Raw genomic sequence first — 21978 nt, 5'->3', positions numbered from 1 at the left:
CTATTATTATGATGCAATGGGTGCTTACCCATTATAAAAAATATTCACACTGACGTCACCACCACATTTTTAAGAAACCAGGGGAAATTGCTACAAAAACCACACATGCAAATTTCAACAACTTTCAAGAACATTCTTGCACTTGAGGTTGCAGTAGATTTTACTGTTTATGTTTTTTGTGGAGCTGTAACCGAAGTCCAGCTCAGGCCACAGACTGTGACAGAGAAATGCAGCATGATCCATCATACTGTAAAACGAAGAATGTTCACTTGCATTTTAGTTTCACGAATTAAGCAATGGCTAAGATTCGCAAAATTTTAAATGCATGCAAAAGTTCTTGTCCACACTATATGCAATGAATGCCAGAGGCACTTCGCATAAATCCTCATGCCACGAAAAAGGCCGTCCGCTGCGATTCGTGACAATTTCATGCCACGAAAATATCATGCTTTATGGTACCTTGCCCAGCTGGAGGAAGCTGGTTCTGTCTGCCTTTCGCAGCCACTGCATGAGTTCGGCATAGGGGATGAGGTCTCGGTGGAAGGTGTGGTGCTTGGGAAGGGTGAGACGGGAGCTCATTGTGTTCATCATCTCGCTCATGTCTGCACCCTGGAGGAAACAACAACAATGATAGTGACTCCAATGATGATTAGTTGATGCAAAAAGGACATCTATACATTTGCCTTTTTCAACTGCTGTGTTTGTAACCTTCTAGCTTGCAACCAATCACCACTTCAAAAGTTAGATTATGTTCAGTTTAATCTAAGTAGAAGGCTATTCTAGAGAGAATCAGTAACGTCATTGAATATACACTTTCAATATATACCGTCTTTTAAAATTTATATCGTTTTGAGAACAGCTTTAAGAACTATGTGGTGGTACACTGCTATCGAAGGAAACAACTGTTATTTTCATCATTATCATAGTTACTATCATCACTAATACTGATATCATATAGATCTATAAACTACTTGGCTCTACATTTCATGATGCACACATTAAGCTGTCTTTGGTTTCGGTTTATTACAATAATTTTCTGTTGCTATATACTCCTGTAAGAGGTTGCCCACCACCCCCAATCCCAACTGATCATGTTGCCATAGCGATACCTGCTGGATGAAGATATTGTTGAGGTGGATGGCAAGTCTCTGGGCAAACTTCTCCTGGAGATTGGTGAGCAGCTCCCTCTGCTCCACCACAGCTCGCATCTTCCCCATGCCTGATGACAAGGAGAGGGTACAGAAGATAGACACAAATCTTAAAGGACAAGTCCACCTTCATATGCATGTGGATTGAGTGAATGCAGCAATATAAAATTTTGTACAACACATCAGTGAAAGTTTAGGGCAAGTTGGACAATTTGTTCAAAAGTTATGAATTTTTAAAGTTTCTGCGCAGTCACTGCTGGATGAGAAGACTACTACAGTGTATGATGTCACATGTGTAGAAAGATTCAAGGAAAATATAAAGAGAATTCCACAAAATTTCATTTCCTTGAAAAAAAGTGCACATTCCCTCGACTCACTGCTGACATATGTTAAGGGTAATGTTATTCCCCCTGCCTTCTGAAAGAGGCAAGTCAAGTGTTCTTTTATTGTGCAAGAAAAATGAAAACAATATCTGCAGTTTTCATTGTGGAATCAGGCATCAACCACTCAACATCTGAGAGGATTTCAGTGGTTTACTGTGGTGACTTTAAAAGACCTGGTAGTGTGGGGATGCATGGGTTGCCCAATTCATTTGCTGCCCATCGGGGTACATTCAAAAACCACAAATAGCACCTGGAGAATGTGCGCATTGAAATGTATGCTCATCAATAATGACCGAATCCACTTCAGATTCTTTGCCTGTTTGTGTACTTAGACAGAGATCAGTGAGAAAGCTATACACAATCATTTTTTATAGGGATTCTAGCATATATCTGCGCAGGGCCAGCCTTCCCACTCCAAGGTATCCCCACGCTACTGGGTATTTAATTAGCGTACCCTCTCTTTAAAGGACAAGTTCACCTTCATAAACATAAGGATTGAGAGAATGCAGCCACATTAGTAGAACACATCAGTGAAAGTTTGAGGAAAATTGGACAATCGATGCAAAAGTTATGAATTTTCACAATTTTTGTGTTGGAACCGCTGGATGAGGAGACTACTAAGGCTCATGATGTCATATGAGTACAACAGTATAAAGAAAATGTAAAGAAAATTCAACATATTTTCACTTTTTAAAAGAGCACTTCACTTGCCTCTTTCTAAAGGCAATGGGAATAATATTACCCATAACATATGTCAGTAACAAGACAAGGGAATGTGTTCTTTTTTCAAAAGATGAAATTTTGTGAAATTCTCTTTATATTTTCCTTATATTGTTGTATGCAGGTGACATCATACACTGCAGTAGTCTTCTCATCCAGCGGTGACTGCACAAAAACTTCAAAAATTCATAACTTTTGAACGGATTGTCCGATTTTCCTCAAACTTTCAATGATGTGTTCTACTAATGTTGCTACATTCTCTCAATCCTTATGTTAATGAAGGTGAACTTGTCCTTTAACATGATAAATGGCTAGGGGATCCTGGGGCAAATTACCTGGAAGGAGCTCAGCATCCATCTTCTCCTGGAGCGTCTTGGCTGCTGCCGTGCACTCCATGATACCGGCGGGCGAGCCCAGACCCCGGTCCAGTAGGGCCAGCTGCTGCTTGTGGGGCATGTCCAGCTTCCTCATGAGGGTCTCCAGCGCCTCCTGCAGCTGGCTGTGGCTGTGACTCTGGATCTGGATCATCGAGTCCTTTTGCTCCATGATCTCCATGTGCACCCGCACTCCCTGGGGGGGGGGGTCAAAGGTCATGAGCAGGAGGAAGATTAGTTTTTTTTTAAAAATTGTGGAAGAGAAGGATGGGGAGAAACAGGGAGGCAACGACATGGGGGGGGGGAAGAGATGAAAAAGAGAAGTGGGAGGAGTTGAAGGGAAAGGTTGAAGGGAAGAAGAGGAGAAGGAGGATGAGGAGGATGGGGAGGAGCTGGGAGGGAAAGACAACAAGAATCACATATGAGAGGAAAAAAAGCAGTGGAAGGAGTAAAAGAAGGAATGAAGAGAAGAATAGAAAGAGGATGGGGAAGGGATGGAAGGGAAAAATAAAAAGAACACATATAAGAGGAAAAGAGTAATGGGAGGAGTGCATGGAAAGGATGAAGAGCAGAAGATGAGGATGAAATGAGGACAAGAGGGAAAGATGAGGAGAAACTCACACGAGAGGAAAAGAATAGCGGGAAGAGTAAAGGCAAAGGATGAGGATAAGAAGAGAAGAAGGTCATGAGTTCAAGGCAAGGATCAGCATTGGGATGAGAAGGGTGTGGATGAGCAAGATGCAGAACAGTTTCAGAGCAGCGTTGTGTGCACACACATAACAGAAACAAAGGGGTAGTGAAGATCAAATTGCCATAATGAGGGGACAAGACGTATCACTAAATTGTTAGTTAATGGGAAGATGGGAGATTATGAGACAGATGGTGATTGAATAGGAAAGAAATATCAGTTTGTAGGGCCTGGATGACTCTGATGAATGTGACCACTGACATTAATGCTAATCAACATGTCTTTTTTTTTCTGTTAATGGGACGCAACTGTCAAATCAAACCTCAAAAAATTACAATAATTCATCAAAAGCAGTATGGTAAGCTGCACAACAGAATGTTGCAACAGTTGGACACTTATTTATATGCCTTGGAATTAAATAAACTTGTAACTGTATGTACATATGAACTAGAAGATGGTCTTACCTCAAGCATCTTGTCATATTCGTCGAGACTGGATTCGACCTTATTGACCTCTCGTAGACTGTCGTCAAGGAGGAACATCAGCCTAGCAACCTCCTGCTGGGACTCGATGATGGAGTGGATGTTGGCCTGGAAGAAGAAATCATCAGTTTGGTACAGATATATTACACTTCCTTTTAAGACACATCCATCTGTCTTCCTATTTTGGTATCTCCTTCCTGTTGTCGTTTCTAGAGATTATTACTATGAAGGAGTGGTAGACACCTCTGATAGCTTCAGTACAATTTCTAGAATTATTCAAAATATGAATAGCACCCTGTCATTCCACTTTACAAAATGCTATTAATACATTCTGTCACACCATTCATCTCGGAGTACAAAGAGCATCTAACATGACTACTTACCCCATCAAGAACTGACAGATCATTGGCCAGTCGCTCGATGAATGCCTCCGCGTTGCCGATGGCAAACTCGCACTCGTCCATCATGCGCTCCAAGTCCGCTTCCTCCCTGGTCGAGAGAGCTTGGTAGTCATCGCTGGCGAGATCGTCCTCGGACTGGGCCACCCTGGCTTGGTCCACAGACACATACTCTAGAGACAGAGTGACAATTAAACAGATTGTTTTAATTCCTCAGGAAGTATTGACTAACTGTCATTCATTAATCACTATAACTCACCACACTGACAAGGTTGAAACACCTCCTTTGAAGACAAAAGTTTTTTAGCATTAATCACTTATGTTTTCTGTGCCATTTCTTTCTCTTTCTTTTCTCTCTCAATGCATGCAGGCATATCAAGTGCAAAGTGACTGTTCTGAAGCAATATGAATCATATGAGAATTAGATCAAAGTTGACACAGAATGTTTCCACAGGCACTTTAGTCCAGGCTAGAAGGCACCCAACCTTGTTTTTGGATATATACAATGTTTTTTGATGGTTTCTTGTCAATTCGAGGGTGCTGATTCTCAATCCGATTGATGCCACTCGCGTAACCTTGAGCATTTTCGGCAAAATGCAAAAATCCAAAATGGCCGCCAGATATGCTAATTCGGCCGTGATAAACATAATAATGCGCATTATATGACAAATTATTCCACCAATCTTTGTACATTTCTGTTCCTAGAGTTACTCCATCTGCATTTGCAAGAGAATTTCATTTCATATAGGTTCATTTAGTATTTAAAGCTTATTTTTATTCAAAATGGCCGCCATTCCTATGCTTATGTACTATATGAATGGCAAAACATAATGCATGGGAATATAGAACAAATTTACTGTATTTCCAGTCCCGTACCTACGCTGTGATAAAGTGTTGCATGTGTAATACAAATATGTTGGGTGTCACTTACAATATAGAGGGCCTACATGTATATTTCAGCATTTAATATTCATAAACCTTACTATGTTTAACACAATTTCTTATCTATTTCATTTTGTCTCAACAACGAATATAAGTTCACTAAACGTCTCGGAAGAAATCAATATAATATCATATTCTACACGCAGGTTGAATATGAAAATGTAATACTAACACAATATATTAAGAAGCCTAGATGCATTGTATTTATCAAATAATGTTGAAAATGGAGGGGAATCTAGAAAACAAAGCTTCTAATATACATTCCCCTATAACCATATTAACAAAGTACAGAAAATCCTATACAGTAAGTGCAGAGATACATGGTTGCAGACAAAAACATACCGGACGTTAATGACACAACTAAAAACCCTTAACATTATAGATTTTTTTTTTTTTCTAGCAAGGAGTTGGGGGCGGGGGGAGGGAGGTGAGTTTGAAATGGATCATAACCTCCATCACTTTGATATGATATAATTTAGAAGTACCGCCTTGATATTATAGAGTAAACTTGATTTTCTTCTTGACTTAAAACAACGACAAAAACTGGTGAAGGCATAAACGAAACTGTCTAAACGCAATACCGTACAAACTATTCATTAAACATCAACAAAGGAGCAGTGAGATACCTCTTTCAGTTCTCTCACAGTTCCCAGGTGTTGATAATAATTATACACTTTGACATCATGATCTCATTCAGTCTTGTCTTAAAACTAAAACTGTAATTTTTATTGTCTTTAAAGAACCCTTTAATTGGATGTTTGGCAACAGGTGACATCAGCCCCAAATTTGCAGAAATCTCAGGCTAAAGATGCATATTAGTCTTGCAATTGCTTTAATTGAAACCACATCTGGTGATGTTCAGCACTTCCTCAGGGGTCAGAGGGCGATTATTTGCCATAGAAACAGAATGAAGACATGAAGACTTGCTTGATCACCACCCGTTGAAGCCCTATGGCTTTGTTGCCAGGCCAGAGACAGTGTTGTACGTAACTTAGGTGGTGTCAGAGATGACATCAGACCAGCATCTTCACCAACCGGTTTTGGGGTCAAAGCTTTCAAGTTACGGGAGGGAAATCTAGGCTTGTGGGATTTCAGACGCATTGATGGCAGGTTGTTCAAGGGGGCATTTCATGAAGCGTTTTGTCAGATCTTCTCTTTCTGACTAACTGTTATAAGCTACTAAAATCCTTGCATCTGATTGGCTGAGAGCAAATTTGTCAGACAAATTTTTCAGACGAAACGCTTCATGAAATGCCCCCATGCTATCGTGTTTGGAAGGTCAGGGTATGCGTTGACAGCACGTTGACTGGTGACACTTGCCATCCTTTCCATCCAGCGTGAGGGAGAGTGATCGAGTGCCAGTGAAGGAAGGTAGACTTCCTTAGCCTATGCTTGGAAGGCTTGCCACAGAGGGCTACCTTGAACACAGCATTGGCAAGATGGTTACTAAGATGGAAGGCATGGGTCGGATGATAATCTTATAAAGGTTGGGGCAAAGTCTCCAGAAAGTGAAGAACTCCTCTATTGTCTTGAGATGGGTCAGTACTCGGCTCATGTCATCCAAGGACTGTCTATGAGACGTAAAAGCAAGATCATCTGCAAACTTCCTACGTGAAGGGAATGTTATGTCACCATGTATATGGTAAAAAGAGCTCTAGTGGAGTTAGTTTACAGCCACCATTAAGGAGGCCATCATTCAGAGTCCGAACACGGCTGGTCTGGTTACCTAGAGCAATCCTGAATCTGCAAGTGCTCAAAGACTCCAACCCCAAGTACCTTCTGATCTGGAGATTCTCCCGCCTGAAACCCCTAGCAAACGGGAGACTCCAACTTGATATGCGCGAAGCGCATAAATTATCAAGAGCGCGAAGTTCCCTGCGGCCGGGGTCCAGGGCCCGCTTGAGCTCTGGAAGCTCTTATAGGGTTCTTAATGTTCTTTTGTGCTATCTAAGGCTTGTTTTTGAACATACGAACACACAAAGTAAGAAATCATTTCAAGTGGGAGACACAGAGCCAGGGCAGGAGAAAGTAAATCTCAAGCGGGAGAACGGGATATTTTGCAAAACGGGCTTTCGGCGGGAGATCTCCCGTCGAAAGCTGGAGAGTTGGAGTCTCTGAGTGCTGAAGATTAAGGACAAGCAGTGTGAAGTTGTTATAACACTGCTTTCAGAATGAGGCAGCACTGTACAGATCTCAGAGTCTCTCTTGACATCATATACGCAAACACATTCACTCAGAAAAAAAAATGGTAGAATTCATCTTCCATATTATAGTTCATCTAGGTTAACACGAAAAACCTTTGGGCCTTGTTTTCATTTCAGAGATTTGACAACAGGAAGTGAGGTGGTCCCTTTTTTCCACTTTCCCCTTCCACATATTTTTTCTCGGGTGAGGGGACTGAAAAGTTTGTATAATATCGCTTTAGATAATGTAGAACAGGAAAGGTAATTGGAAATTTCATTTGTGTCATCATCTTGGATTCAGCCTTTTATCAAATTGTTCATGTCTAATAATTCCTGATAAACGATGTTGATGTTGGCGTCAATTTAAGCTTTGGTGGGTTTTACCAAATTTAGTCTTGGGAAAAATTCAGATTGAGGAAGCAAATTTGGATGTTTGCATCAAAGAATAAAACAGCTTTTGTGAGTGACAATCCTCTGATTTATAATCAGCACACAAATTGAGAAACAGTGTACCTGGGTGACAGAAAAAAAAAAGAAAGAAAATTTGTTTTTTTCCATGAACACTTTGCCGTTCATATTGTGCAGGGGTATATGAGTGGCATTCATTTTGAAGTTTTGTATGAAGAATATAATAAGTCTAAAAACAATACATTTTCTGTTTGTTTGCTTGTTTGTTTGCTTGTTTTGCTAGTGGCACTCATTAGATTTGCATGGCACATGCAAAATTTGATAAAAGCGTAGGTATGTGACTGAAAATTCGTCTTCTATTCCTATGCATATTTTTTTTGCCATTCATATAGTACATGAGTATAGGAGTGGCGGCCATTTTGAATTGAAAATAAGCTTAAAATACTAAATGTACCTCTTCAAATGAAAAGTTTCTTGCATGTGCAGGTAGAATTACTCAAGGAACAAAAATTTAAAAAAACTTTGATGGAATAATTGGTCATAAAATTGACATAACTGGGATTATCATGGCCAAATTAGCATATCTGGCGGCCATTTTGGATTTTTGCATTTTGCCGAAAATGCTCAAGGTTACGCGAGTGGCATCAATCGGATTTGGAATCAGCACCCTCGAATTGACAAGAAACCATCAAAAAACATTGTATATATCAAAAAACAAGGTTAGGTGCACTTTCTATGGAGCCTAGCCTGGACTACTTTCAGTAGAAAAAAATAGAAGAAAAAAAAAAAATCATCAATAGACTGTTTATCATACACATTCATCTCACACTTGTTAAGTCTACATCATGACCATTACAGAGGGTCTCACATAAGGGACACATACAGGGTTGGCTGGATTATAACAGACAAATGGACAGATGACACCAAGAAGCCATGAAAGCTACTGGAGACTCCCCATCAATGTCCATCTATTTTGTTATTTAGGAGAGCATGGCTATGGTTTAATGAATGTGTATCAAAATTTTATCAATGACAAAGACTAGTCCCGAGTATTCTCGGGCTGGGGCAATTGGGAAATGTGTGTTACAAGAAACTCAGTCCGTCTTCAATGTGTCAAGACACCTTGACAAGATTGACAATTGACTTTTGGATATTACAAAATCTATACAGATATATTTGTGGATATTTTGTAATATGTCTTACATGCAGTAAAATGATACCTCCAATTGATAACATTTAGGAACACAAAGCTTACCCTCGAGTAGAGCTGGCTTTACATTGATGAAATCTGGTTTCTTGAGTTGTTTCAGATAGCGCTGGCTAAGCTGTAAGAGAAAACAGCATGTGATTAAATGCCGGTCCTCCTAATCACAGATTTCATCTTCACATACAAGGCATTGTAGAGGGCCTTGAAAAGAAAAATTTTACCTGTATCTTCACCTGGAAATCTGCCTCATACACATATTACAACATTTAATTGGCACGAAACAAATTAATTCAACAGCTTGTTGAATGTGGTGGTTTTCTAGGAGATGCAAAATTGTAGCAGACATGTTTTATTGAAAGCCTTAGCCTGATTTGATGACATGATTGCAAAACACACCTTTGACATAATTATATGCTTGCTACACATGCTATGCTCCAGGTAAATAAAGAGATATGTACATGTACTATTATACTTCTTTCATGGCCCTTTACCTTGCAATAAGGAAAAGGAGATGAATCTTACCTTCCATAATGATGATATAAATGCATTTTTCTCTGCAACATTGCTTGCAATCCACTTGTAGACTTTCTCAAAGTGGAGATCAAATTCTGGAACGTCCTGCAACGCCATAAGAAAACAGGGTGTCAAAGTGCTGTGTCCCAATGGTACACTAAATATACTCTTTTGGGTCACACGTCATCCCTATTCACAATATGTGCATGTACACCAAAGATTTTATAACACTTTGTAAAATTTAAATTTCTATGAAGAACAGATTTATGCTGATTTTAAGAAGTATTAGAACATAATGTCCTTGACATATTTTGACAACTCACAAAGATGTTTGCTTGTTTTATGTGTCTTTTTAACAGAAAATGTGAGATGCCTAGAAAAAAAAAATGATTTTCACCAATATTTTAGATACACAGTTTTGTCACCCCAGTGCTATGTATTACCAGCACTTTATTATTTGTGAGGTTTGCTGAAGGCTTCATTGAATAACTGCTTGCATTAAACAGGTTTCCTGTGAAGAACCTCTATTGTTCATGTAGCTTCTCTTCTCAAAATCTGTCTTGGAAACTGCCAAAATGAGGCGAGTTGACACTTTGGCACTTCCCTCTTGTTAAGTAAAACATTTAGGTCGAAACATGTGATAGCAACTGTATGAAAATCAAAACATCTCATGCCTTTTGGTCAAAAGCTTGGTACAAAATTGTGTATAAAACACTGCTGGGATTCTATTCTTGACAAAATCCATGAAACCACTCTGGACATGACTACACAGACAGATGAAAACACAAAGATTTCACTCACAATAACTGGATCTTTCCCATCACATATTTTCAGCTCTGCCAGGGGCCACGACTGCCTCTTCTTGAACGCATCTTTGTCTGTCTTCTTTACCTTGTGAAGGAACACCTGGGCGGGCTGATCAGTTGTTACTGAAAGGGGAAAATAAATAGATGGAAAGATGAAAACCTGACAGAATGACCTGGTCCTTATTTTATAAAAGATGTTAGGATAGTAACTCCTGCTGAAATGGCAACTTCCAATTGCAACAGCCAATCAGGAAGCTGGATTCTTGTTGTTACCATGACAATTGCCATTCAAACAAGAATTGCTATCATATTAAGTTTTCATGAAATGGGACTCTGGTTCACAAACATAATGACCTTAAACTGTTTACAAAAATAATGACCTTACCGTAGCACTGTTGCTTGTAGACATTTGATTTTGTAAAAAAAAAAATTAATAAATTCAAAAAAATTTAAAAAGTCCTGAGATCTGTCACCCACATCAACCTTGAGAAAAGACTACAAGACTATCGCAGGTATGACTTCTCACTCACATACACACTGCATGCCAATAGAATATCTACAATCAAATTTACTCACGAAATTTACTCAGTACCTGCAATAAACTTTACTCACCGCTTCACAGATGCTTCTGGCTTAAAACAGTGGAGAACTAGATTATCAATCTTGGTTTCCTGCCTCACTCCATTCTACTGCTACATTTGACATTAAAGGGCGGGTCTTTTAGGGTGAACATTGGGGCTACAAAGACTCTATACAGGTCCACTAACACGATTTCGACATTTTTAGATTTTAAAAAGTAACCAGTAGTCAGAAATCGCTCTAAAACCACCCAAATGTGGGAACGCCCCCTAAAATTGTCCGCTGATTGGCTAGTGCGATTTGACGTACCAACAGGAAGCCCCCCGCGAAGGCAAGAAGTTCTCACCATTGCCCTAGCGTGTCAATGATAGATAGATTTTCTACTTTTGAATCACAAAATACACAATTTTTGCAAGTAGCACATCCCAAGAAAGGATTTAAATATGTTGTTTATATATTCCAGAAGCGACTTAATGGCGACTCGGACATTTTTCGAGTATTTTACCTATAATAATTTGTCATTTCGGATCATGTTTACATTTTGGAAAAAACTAAACATTTCCTTCAGGAAACAAGACAAGTAGGCGTGTGTGACAGCCTCTTAACTGCTGAATGTACATTGCAACTGGTGAGTGCGTGTGCAGGTCGTAACGACATATTGTTACGGGAGACTGGTTAACAGTCTAAATTTATATCGCTATCTCGATCCAAGGTAGGTAGATGTTAGAATGTTATATCGATCGTGAGTATCTTATAGCGCTATACCTAGCGCTCGCCTCAGCTCAGCTCTAGCTAGCAGCTCTGTCGCTGACCTATGTAGCTTAGTTCTAAGATACGTGTGAATAAATGATGGATTCAGACGACGAGATCGAGTCGCCCATTTCATGCCCCGGTACCGTTTCGAGTGAGTCAGAGAGGGAGTCAGAGTCGGATGTCGAGCGAGATGGTGAGGACGAAGATCCCCGATCAAGCAGGAGAAGCAGCCGTTGGCGTTGGTCGGCCTCAACAGCGATTGGGTTTACTCCCGTATAGTATGAACCAGACGCTGCACCTCCCGCCCCCGGAGCAGTCGGCGGTGAGGAAGCTCAGGGGACGGGGTGATAACAACGAGCCCGCAAGATTGGGGAATAACAATTGGTAATTATCTACTTGAGAGTCTATATTCTATATAACCTTAGTAACTCACTTATTTTAGTAGTATATCTATAGGCCAGAAAAAAGTATAAGTCACAAATGTTGGAAGTACAAAACTGCTGCTTGTAAGTTGTAATAATACTCTAGACTCTCTACATCGTACAAGTTTTTACCGATGCCACAGTTAGTTACTGCTTATTGACTTAGATGCTATTTGGAATGTGTGGACAAGACAGTAAAGTCACTAAAGACTATAATAAAGTATTGAAGAGGCTGGTGTAGATGTAAATCTCTGTGGCAATAGTTGGCATGTTGAACTTGAAGGATTGGTCTCAATTTATCATTGTGTGGCAGCTCAGTACTACATGACTAAAACTAATTAAGTTACACAACAAGTAAACCTGAATTTACCTGTATTTCTTTCTTCAGGTGCCAATGTGGGAACTGTGTGCCAATGCCTACAACACAGGAGTCATTGTGCTGTCACAAGGCTGACCCGGTCTTAGAGGAGGTCGAGCAGTACAACGACCGGCCGACATGCAGATGCTCAAATAAACTGTATAACAGCACACCCAGGATTTTCCACTGTTTGCCTTGGTGAATGGGTGTTGGAAGCTGCTTATCACCAATATGCTCAACAGTATGGAGAAGGTGCCAGAACGGATGCCACAGATAATGAGTGAGTTTGTTTGTCAAATTTTTCAATTTTTCTTCTGAAATAATGCAAATTTGCCATTTTATATTCCCTTGACAATATGCTGTTTATACTGCCAATTTGCAATTGCACCCATCAAAAGAATGCAATATCTAATTCACCATGTGTGATTTCAGTCCTGCACTCCAGTAATTTATTCAAATATATTCTACCTGTCTTCGTAGATAATGCAAAGTACATGTAGCCTTGTAGGATATATTTGTATAATCTTTTCATTTTTTATTTCTTGAGTGCATAGGGACATTATCACTTTGTGTTATGCGCTGTATAAGCACTGTCAATTATTACACTATTATTATTATTATTATTATTATTATTATTATTATTATTATTATTATTATTATTATTATTATTATTATTATTATTTTATGCTGCCATTATACAGTTGTACCAGATACCCAAAATAATGACTACCATACTCCATGGGTCCCATTCACATTGTCTAATTTAAATCCTATTCTCAAGATAAATTTCTAGATGAACACATGATGTCATATAAAAGGATTATCAAATTTTACTCCTTTTGCATTCCATTTCGTTTCACTTTTGTTTCTATATCAGGTGATCAAGACATGTTGCATACACCGGCAACTGGTGAGATGATGCTGGAAATTTGTGGGCCAAAATGTGAGAGTCCTACTGCCATCGTCTGCTGTGAGGAAAATGTGATAAACTTATCCATCAGAAAGAGTGACACGTTTTCATTTTGCATAGGCTGTAATAAGACTGTATATGCAGCACTGATATTGGGTGTAGAATGCGACTTGTCACATTGCGATCTGCTTAACGGGAACGTGGTTGTAGAAATGCATCAGATAAGTTTGTACATTGCGAAAGTCACATGCATACTTTGTCAGACACCTTGTCCATTATGTGGTCATACTGATGATATGCAGCTTCCAACACCCACTCATCAAGGCACACAACTGGGAAACATGCTGTTGGACTTCAGCCTCTCTGTACAAATGATCATGTATTATTTTGTTGTAATTTATTGATGCATGTTCAGTGGAACCTCAATATTATAAGCACTGATATGACAAACTGTAGTAATAACAAGATCTTAAAATATATAGGGGTGATATCTCTGGTCCCATTGACCTCATTATAACAAGGTTTGAGTGCATGTCAAATGCACTCTTGTCTCAATTCTTACTCTTGCTATGCTCTCCCTCTCTCTTTTGTAATGTAGACCTACTGCATGTTTTAGCAATTGGAAAATCACACAGTTGTAGTAATACAGTACATGTACCGGTAGTGTAAATTTATCCTTATATACAAAAAGAAATGGATTAGCTTCATATAGACCCATGAAAATGCAAAAACATACACATATACACACACCCTCAGTACACTCATGCATATCAGGCCTGGCATATCAGATACAAACATGCACAAACACACACCAACATCAGACACACATAGGACTAATATATCATTGATATATTTGCCCTATGTTTGTCTGATGCCCCCTTCATGGAATGGATAGATATATCCCCTCATAGATATGCACATACAATGTATTTACGTAAGATTTCTATGGAATTGTACATCTAGCTGTATGCAATTTGCATATTGGTGGGAGTGTTCCAATGATGCCTGATTGAAAGTATTTGTGGGTATGTATGTAGTATGGCAAAGGGTGTGTGTGTGTGTGTGTGTGTGTGTGTGTGTTGACGTGTATATAGATAGGAGACTAAAGAAAATTAGTCACAGGGAATGAGGAAAAGATGGGGAAGTGTACTGACAGGAATGAGATTGTAAAACCCTACCAGTGTGTTATCTCCATATCCTAATGTTGGAACAATATGGGATTTATTCCACTGGAACAATGGCAGCTGGTCAGTCAAGCATGCATGAGTGACATCCACATTTGAAATCAAATCAGCCCAGAAGAGTTATCTTTTGCACATACATGTACATACTGTATATTTCATATCAATACTATGAGACATTCTCATGTAACATTAAATCAAAAGCTTTGTGATTTTTTTCCTCATACATAAATATATCAGTGAAATTACAGAACTCAAATTCAGGATAACATAATACAATGTATTGCACGTGTAAATATACAAAACAGTACAGGTGAGTGATGTTATTCAATCTTTCACACAATATTTTAAAATGTGTAAAAATGTGTGAATGTATATGTGAGCATATGTGCATGTGGGTGTTTGCTTGTGTGCACGTTTTCAAAAGTACCTCTGCATGCAGATGTGATATGAATGATTATGAATGTCTGAGTCCCAGTCATAGCAAGATCAATTCATACCAAATTTTCTTAAACTGAGTGACCTTGCAACTGTTCTTTCATAAAGAGACCTGACACCATATTCATAAAAAACAATGCTTATTTAACTTTTAATGCTTGACTTCAATGATTATGTATGGAGAACCATTATAGAAATCAACAGAATAATTCCCCAACTAGACTTAGCATTGCATTATGAATTTGGTCCCCCCCCCCCCCCCCCCCTGTGGAGGCATTCCAAGTCTAAGAACTTGAGTAACAGGGCCCCAGTCTGCTTCAACATGTCAGATGAAGATTATATAAAATGCTAATGCCTTACAGACACACATCTTGTGCTCCTTTTTCATAAATTTGTGAATCATATACCAAGAGTAAATTATTGCATTCCTTCCCAAAACTACAATTTTTTTTCTCCATCTCTTTTTGAGTGTGTTGTGTTCTATAATGCATACACATTTTATTCTAAATTACCTTGTCAAAGATATTAATATTTGATCATAAGAGTGAGCTCTAATCTTAACAGCAAACATTCAATGGTAAAATCATAGTGTGGGACAGCATTCATGTAGAAATCTTCTAAACTTACCATTACAACACTGAATATCTCTAGACAATTGTGTTAGCATGCAAGCTCATCTGTCCATAAAAATGGCCATGTATGCTTCAAACATCAACAAAAAAAATACAGTTTTCCTTTTGTATCCACATGACTGTTGTATTGTAAATGACTTGTGATTTTGCTATTAAAAGGACAATATTCAACTGGCAAATAAATGATCTTTGAAACACTATATCAAGTTGGCATCATATTGTTTGTGATGAAATGCAACATACACGTTATACAGACACAATACAACAGTGATCTTATCTTGTCTTTAAATGATCACTCATGAATAGAAGGTATAAGAATGCAGGGTATGTGTAACAAAATTTTGAGTGTTTGTATCTACCATCTGACAGAAGAACAGATGAAAATAGTCTTCTGAAACATCATTCTGCAACAATTAAACACTATTTGCACAGTATCATGTATTGAATACATTGTATGAACTTCAATCTCAATTGCAAGGATTCCTGAACCCATCAGATCATTTGTCAGACTGTGCAAATTGTCTCCTTTGATGTTCAATAACTTCCTCCCTTGGATGATACTCAAAGGCATTCACAAGGGGAGGCATTGAAGGCTGGCGGGGTGCAGGAGTTTTGTCATTGTACTCCACAACAGCAGAAAGGACATCATCAACCTGTGCTGTAGAAAATTCAACAGAAAGAAACAAAGGGACACACAAAATAGATGGAATTAAGTTGTTTGCACTGGTTTTTAGCAACACATTTCTTGAGGTGTCATGAACAGACACCACCACTTTGATAATGACATCAACAATCTTTGCAAATTCATATAAAAATTGGGGTTTGCCCTTCTCAATGCAAAGACTTGACTTGAGAATGCATAAGTAGCCATTGGTCATGGCAGGTGGAGTGCTGGTCTTCAGAATGGACAACTGACTGCCTCCCTTCTATGACTTCTGATTAGTGGAACAGGCATAAGACCTGCCCCCCACCCCCAAAAAGAGAAAATGTATATCTAGACCTTTTAAAATTGATCATTTTATGTGTACCCAGTGGTCAAGAAAGCCATGCTTCTACAGAGACAAACAAATAATGAAATGTGTAGTTGACAAATTGTGCCACTCTAATATTTTCCTCTGAGTAATGTGAATTCATTTTCTTCCAATATTGCGTAAAATATCTACGCTGTTCTTTACGAACCTTCACGCTAGAAGAGCCAGGATTGTTCGTCTTCACAATCCGGTAGAGCAGATCTCCTGTTGCACCTCTTATCGAGCTCACTGCCTGTCAGAATTTGTGTAGTACACTGTAGTGCAATGCTGCCAGATGAACCCTGTAAGTACATGTAATAATGGCACAGAGAGGAATTGAATTTTTTTTTTTAATTGTCTATGTAGCCAATAGGCCTGCAAGAATGTGGTTGACTAGATGCATGTAGGAACTCTTGGGAAAAACAAATACCGGTAATCAAAAATAATGACTGCCATTGGTACCGGTACTTCCCCACATAACCAGGGCAAGTGAAATTGTAATGATGACAACTGAAAATAACTGACTGCAGAAAGTTCCTTGTCTGATAGGAAAGTGACTTTTTTTTTTCCACATGTAAAATATGAAATCGCATATAATTAGTCAACTAATATAGGCAACATTTTGGGGCAAGAAAAAAAATGGACATTGAAGATTTCACTTGCCTAATGAGCAAGTGAAGACAAACAATAATGGCCAGTCCTGGATCAATTCAATCTAATAGTATGTTTTGGAACACACCATCCAACCATTCGGCTACAAGTTTTAGAGCTCAATGGGGAAGCAAGGCTGTCATAGCAGAAGTCAGAGTCATAGAATTAACTGTTACTGAATATATATGATTGATAAGCCTTCTAATGTAGCAGCGATGAAAATATACAGAGCCAGTCAGCCCGGCTGGCTGGCTGGTACACGGTCTCAGTTGGTAACTGTTGACCCCATATACCCATACAAGTACTATGTGGTATCTAGAATCGATAGCTACACGCAAGTACCGATGTAACTGTGTTGTAGTGAATGTCTTACTAATCTTCGATAAATTTTAGGTCTAGTAATGTAACGTTAGAGGTGTTCACTTCATAGTATAGTACGATTTAATGAGCACACAACTTTACTACTAGTACATTAAAATCCCTCCATGATCTTAATTTTACTGACATTGAGTGATGTTCCACTCAAAACGCCACAGACGGAGCTTATCAACCTATCGAAACAGAAACTGTTAGTAGTGATACAGCAATTATAGGCCGACCAGACGCCGTGCGAACCCAGTCGCGATTATTGCAGCGACTGGGCTGTGTATAGTTACGGTACATGTACGATAGCTACTGTATAATAAGAGTCGTCTACACAGTGGCAAAACATACCCGCTTTCTCTGATCCAGCTTCAGAACTGCTGATCCGCTTTGTTTTTCAGCTCTCTGACGATGAGTTTGGCTTCCATTTCCCAGCTTGATAACAGGGATAGCTATGGGCTGCAGGATCCTCTTTTTGGGCGCAAATCCTAGCCGAGTATACAGCACTACTTAGCTCCACTACAAGCGATCACTCCATACGAGGCTGTACAACCTAGTGCGTAGTAATGTACATCGTAGTAGAAGGGACCATCTATCCCACTGGGCTCGCGTCAGCAAATGATTCTCAACGAACCCAATTTTTTCGAGTAGCGTCATCTTTAGGGAAGTTGTGCAGACTTACGCCCCATCTTTTGTGTCTTTGCTGCGGTGATGACGGCACACTTCCTCGGCATTTTCTTGAAATACTTTCTCCAACTTTCCTACAAATACCCCGGTACACAAGATTCCTACACTGTGAAGTACAGTTTAGGCGAGACAGTCGCACTATGAGTTCCTGTTGGTGCGTCACAGTATCACCTGACAAGGCACGTGACCGGTCCTTGCTTTTTCTGGGGGCGTTCCCGACTACCCGAAAAATGAGCGATTTAGGCGATTTCAACTGAGTTTTTTGAAGTTCACAGATCTCTTTGAAGAAAAGTATATGCGATTTCTAATAGTATTGATACAGTATTTTCATATGATCATGCATTATAAAATTAAAAGACCCGCCCTTTAAAGGGTTTGTATTGTATTGGTTGAGGTGGGGTTTCATGTTTTGAACATTCCTAAGTGAGATAATGAGAAACCTCATATGAAATATGAAAGAGCATGTAATTAAAAGAAGGATTGAACGTTTATTTGATGAAAATTGGTTTTCAAATGGCCGAGATATCCAAAAAAGTGATAATAATAAAAGGCGACAGGCCACGTCTTTTATTAGGATCTTTTTGTTTCACCTTGTTTTTGGATATCTCGGCCATTTCAAAACGGATTTTCATCAAATAAACTATTGATACCCCTTAGAATTGCATGCTCTTTGACACCTCATAGAGTGGTTTCTTAATATCTCGCAAAACGTTAAAAGCTAAATCCTCACCTCAACCAGAACTGTACACACCCTTTAATCAGCATATGTGATAAATTGAACCCCTGAAGCACCTCAAGTTTCTTACCTGTAGCACAAAGGAAGCTGACTTTCTTTTTCTTCCCAGCCTTGGAGACGTGGACAACTCCAATTAACCGCTCATCATTGGGCAGGAAGACATCCCTTTGCAGAGTGTGCCGAATGGCAGTCATTTTGATTTCACTCTAGGGCCTATGGGATTTTTCTTCAAAGGGATGACTGTCCAGACCTTTAATGCTTCAATCAAGAACATAATAAAGAACTTGCAGGAAACTGTGATATTCAAAGGCCAACAATTTTAAAGCAAAGCGGTTTGCTCCAAAAACACATGCTTCACATCACACCAATTTTTGGTAGAAAGCAGATCATTTGGGAGATCATGGATGGGGACTGTGGTGACATTAGAATTAGTTGTTGTTTGTGCAAATTAAGGGATAGTTTGTCATAAAGAAAGGTTACGGAAATGCAGGACATAACAAATCGCTTGGCATTTGTTCCTTTCATTTTGCATATATTGATATCTAGACTATTTGGCTATTTCACCTGTGAATTAGGATATATCACTCTTGGTGGCCATGCCCCATCATCATACATGTACCCAATGATACTGATCACCACTACTTTATATTACCGGTATACATGTTTACTGTAGCTGTACGAGTATGAAGAAGACCACATGCTGTTTTTACACATAATATCTTCAAAATTTAATCTTATAAAAAGCCAATATTAATACAACACAATGCAGTTTATTTATAGACTGATCTTTGTGAGTGTCTAGATCTAGAAATCTATAGTACTAGTAGTAGAATCAGACCAGAGACTAACCCCGTCGGGGAGCTGTAACATAGTCCGTATGGGGTTGCTGCTGCGGTTAACCAGAGACCAGTGTTCATGTAGCATCATACCTGGGCTGGGGCTGGGCCCAGTTGCTAATGCTAGATTAGCCCTTACCGCACCAGCGACCCCATCCCGTACCCCGCACCAGGGTTAGAATATTAGCCCTAGAATTTACATAATAAATTTGTGTTAAAACACAAAGTCACAAGTTCACAAATCAAAAAATCAAAAACTGAAAAAGACAAGTTGCCGGGCGGGCGAGGGCCGGCAGATGCTTGCATATTACTTATTAGTATCTCAACGTTAGCACGTTATCAGCTCGAGCTGGGCCCTGATTAGCCCGACCAACCGACGTGCGGAGCGGCTCCGATCCTGTACAGCGACAGGATTGATTGTGTATACAAACACTTTAGTTAATGCCTCCACACACGCACACAAATAACATTGAGAATGTACCTTGAGCACTACATGTTTGCATATAGATGGGACTACACATCATACCTTGTAATAAAAGTGGTCGGTATCCCCTAAAAAGGTAAACAACACCGTTTATCACATCATTGACACAAAAGAAAAAACTGTTCAGCATTTGTTGGAGGCCGGAAATGAAAATGCAGAAGTTGCGCTTAGTAGATCGAAATAAATTTCATGATAAAAAGTAACCATACCTGCTTCCGCATCCTTCGTTCGTTCGTCAATTCGTTCGTTCGGAGGCGGAGGCCTTGTTTTGTGGTGCTGTGTGTGTGTGTGTGTGTGTAGTGTGTTTATCGTACAGAGCGAGGGAGGCCCAATATCAGGGTGGGTTCGTGGGTTCGAGGGCCAGGGTGATTCAATCTCCGTACCTACACATTCATTCAAAGTGCAGTGCAAGATATTATCATGGTTTAATTAGTCATCAGTGCCACGAGCGGTTCCTCACCATACTTTGGTTACTTTTGTTTTTCTCCGCAATCTTCAAGTACGACGCATGTTTTGGACAAAAAAAAAAAAAACACCAAATAAACAAACAACAACATTGTAAACCCACGCCCGTAGCCGGGGGGGGGGGGGGGGGGGGGGGGGTGCGTCGGGTGCGTACGCACCCCCCCCCCCCCCCCAATTCTGAAAGGTCCACTTTTTCATAATAACTGTTTTTAGCAATTCTCAAGATAACAATCCAAATAAATATAAAGACACATTATATGCTACGTAAATGTGGAAGAGTACGTTTAGCAATGTTAAAAATAATTGTACGAAACCCTTTTGTTGTATGAACCATCGGATCGTCCCCATGCACACAAACACAAATGTTATGTATCAATTTGTGCGAGCTATTATTATATTGGCACTGCATGCATGCCATGGCCCTTGGCGCGTGTGACCGGTGTTTTTTTTTTTCCCACTGGCCGCCCGAGTACGTGCGATTCGTGGATGACATTGAGGTTGACACTTGCATTTTTTTCACAGGAACGGAGGTAAGTGGATGAAAATCTAATAGCCTCAAGTTTACATATATGATAAAGATTAAAGAAATTTCCTCGAAATTACTATAATCGAAAACCTGAGACATTTTATATCTACGTCTCACAAAGATATAGTACATGTATATATAAGTACATGTTGGCATGATAATGCCTGGGGATAGATTACTATGTCAACTATTTTCCATTATCAATGCATGCTCCAATCAAATTGTGAAAAGGTGGTCATGAATTAGCATTTCTTACGAACGATCAGGAGAGACAAAACAAAATGAAAGACCTGTCTTACTCCAGTTCTCTTGTAACACTCATTGGGCCATTATGCATGCCTAACGAATTATAAGAGCTGCTTTTTCTAGCCCTTTTGCTAGTACCAATATTCGAGAAAAGATCATCTATCAAGTAACTGTACGATCTCCGTGCATAATCTAATGCTTTTAAACACACTTGCCTACTCGCCTTCAGCTGGCATTTGCTTACGGTTCCAACAAAATTATTATCAGTTATACATTTTCTCATGTTGTGACAGTTCGATTAGGCTTCGATTGGTTCTCATTTTGAAGTGAGCCAAAACCTAAGAACATTCTCACTTATAATTTCCAAAGAGTATTATGCAGGCACGCAAACTCATTTTAGTTGTATTTCATTTAAATGTAATGGGTAAGAGGGTATGAGAGAGAATGGA

The 21978-nt window shown here is 39.3% G+C and overlaps 1 protein-coding gene and 1 pseudogene across 1 annotated transcript in view; one reads left to right on the top strand and one right to left on the bottom strand.

Moving 5' to 3' along the window:
• LOC140234659 (exocyst complex component 1-like) overlaps nt 1–19212 on the bottom strand; it is a 41023-nt gene extending 21811 nt beyond the window's left edge. Inside the window, exons 1-9 of the mRNA XM_072314692.1 lie at nt 19043–19212; nt 10248–10375; nt 9456–9551; nt 8982–9051; nt 4179–4366; nt 3778–3903; nt 2587–2821; nt 1110–1219; nt 460–609 (exon numbers count right to left, since the gene is read on the bottom strand). Coding sequence (XP_072170793.1) covers nt 460–609; nt 1110–1219; nt 2587–2821; nt 3778–3903; nt 4179–4366; nt 8982–9051; nt 9456–9551; nt 10248–10375; nt 19043–19166 — 1227 coding nt within the window. The 5' untranslated portion in view covers nt 19167–19212. The remainder of the gene's footprint in view (nt 1–459; nt 610–1109; nt 1220–2586; nt 2822–3777; nt 3904–4178; nt 4367–8981; nt 9052–9455; nt 9552–10247; nt 10376–19042) is intronic.
• LOC140234872 (uncharacterized) lies at nt 11678–12648 on the top strand (annotated as a pseudogene).
• Nucleotides 19213–21978: the final 2766 nt, after the last annotated feature.

The sequence above is a fragment of the Diadema setosum genome, chromosome 11 (genome assembly GCF_964275005.1).
Source record: "Diadema setosum chromosome 11, eeDiaSeto1, whole genome shotgun sequence".
Lineage (NCBI taxonomy): Eukaryota > Metazoa > Echinodermata > Echinoidea > Diadematoida > Diadematidae > Diadema > Diadema setosum.
Note: the sequence above shows the minus strand (reverse complement) of the source record. Positions and strands in the feature narration are given on the sequence as shown.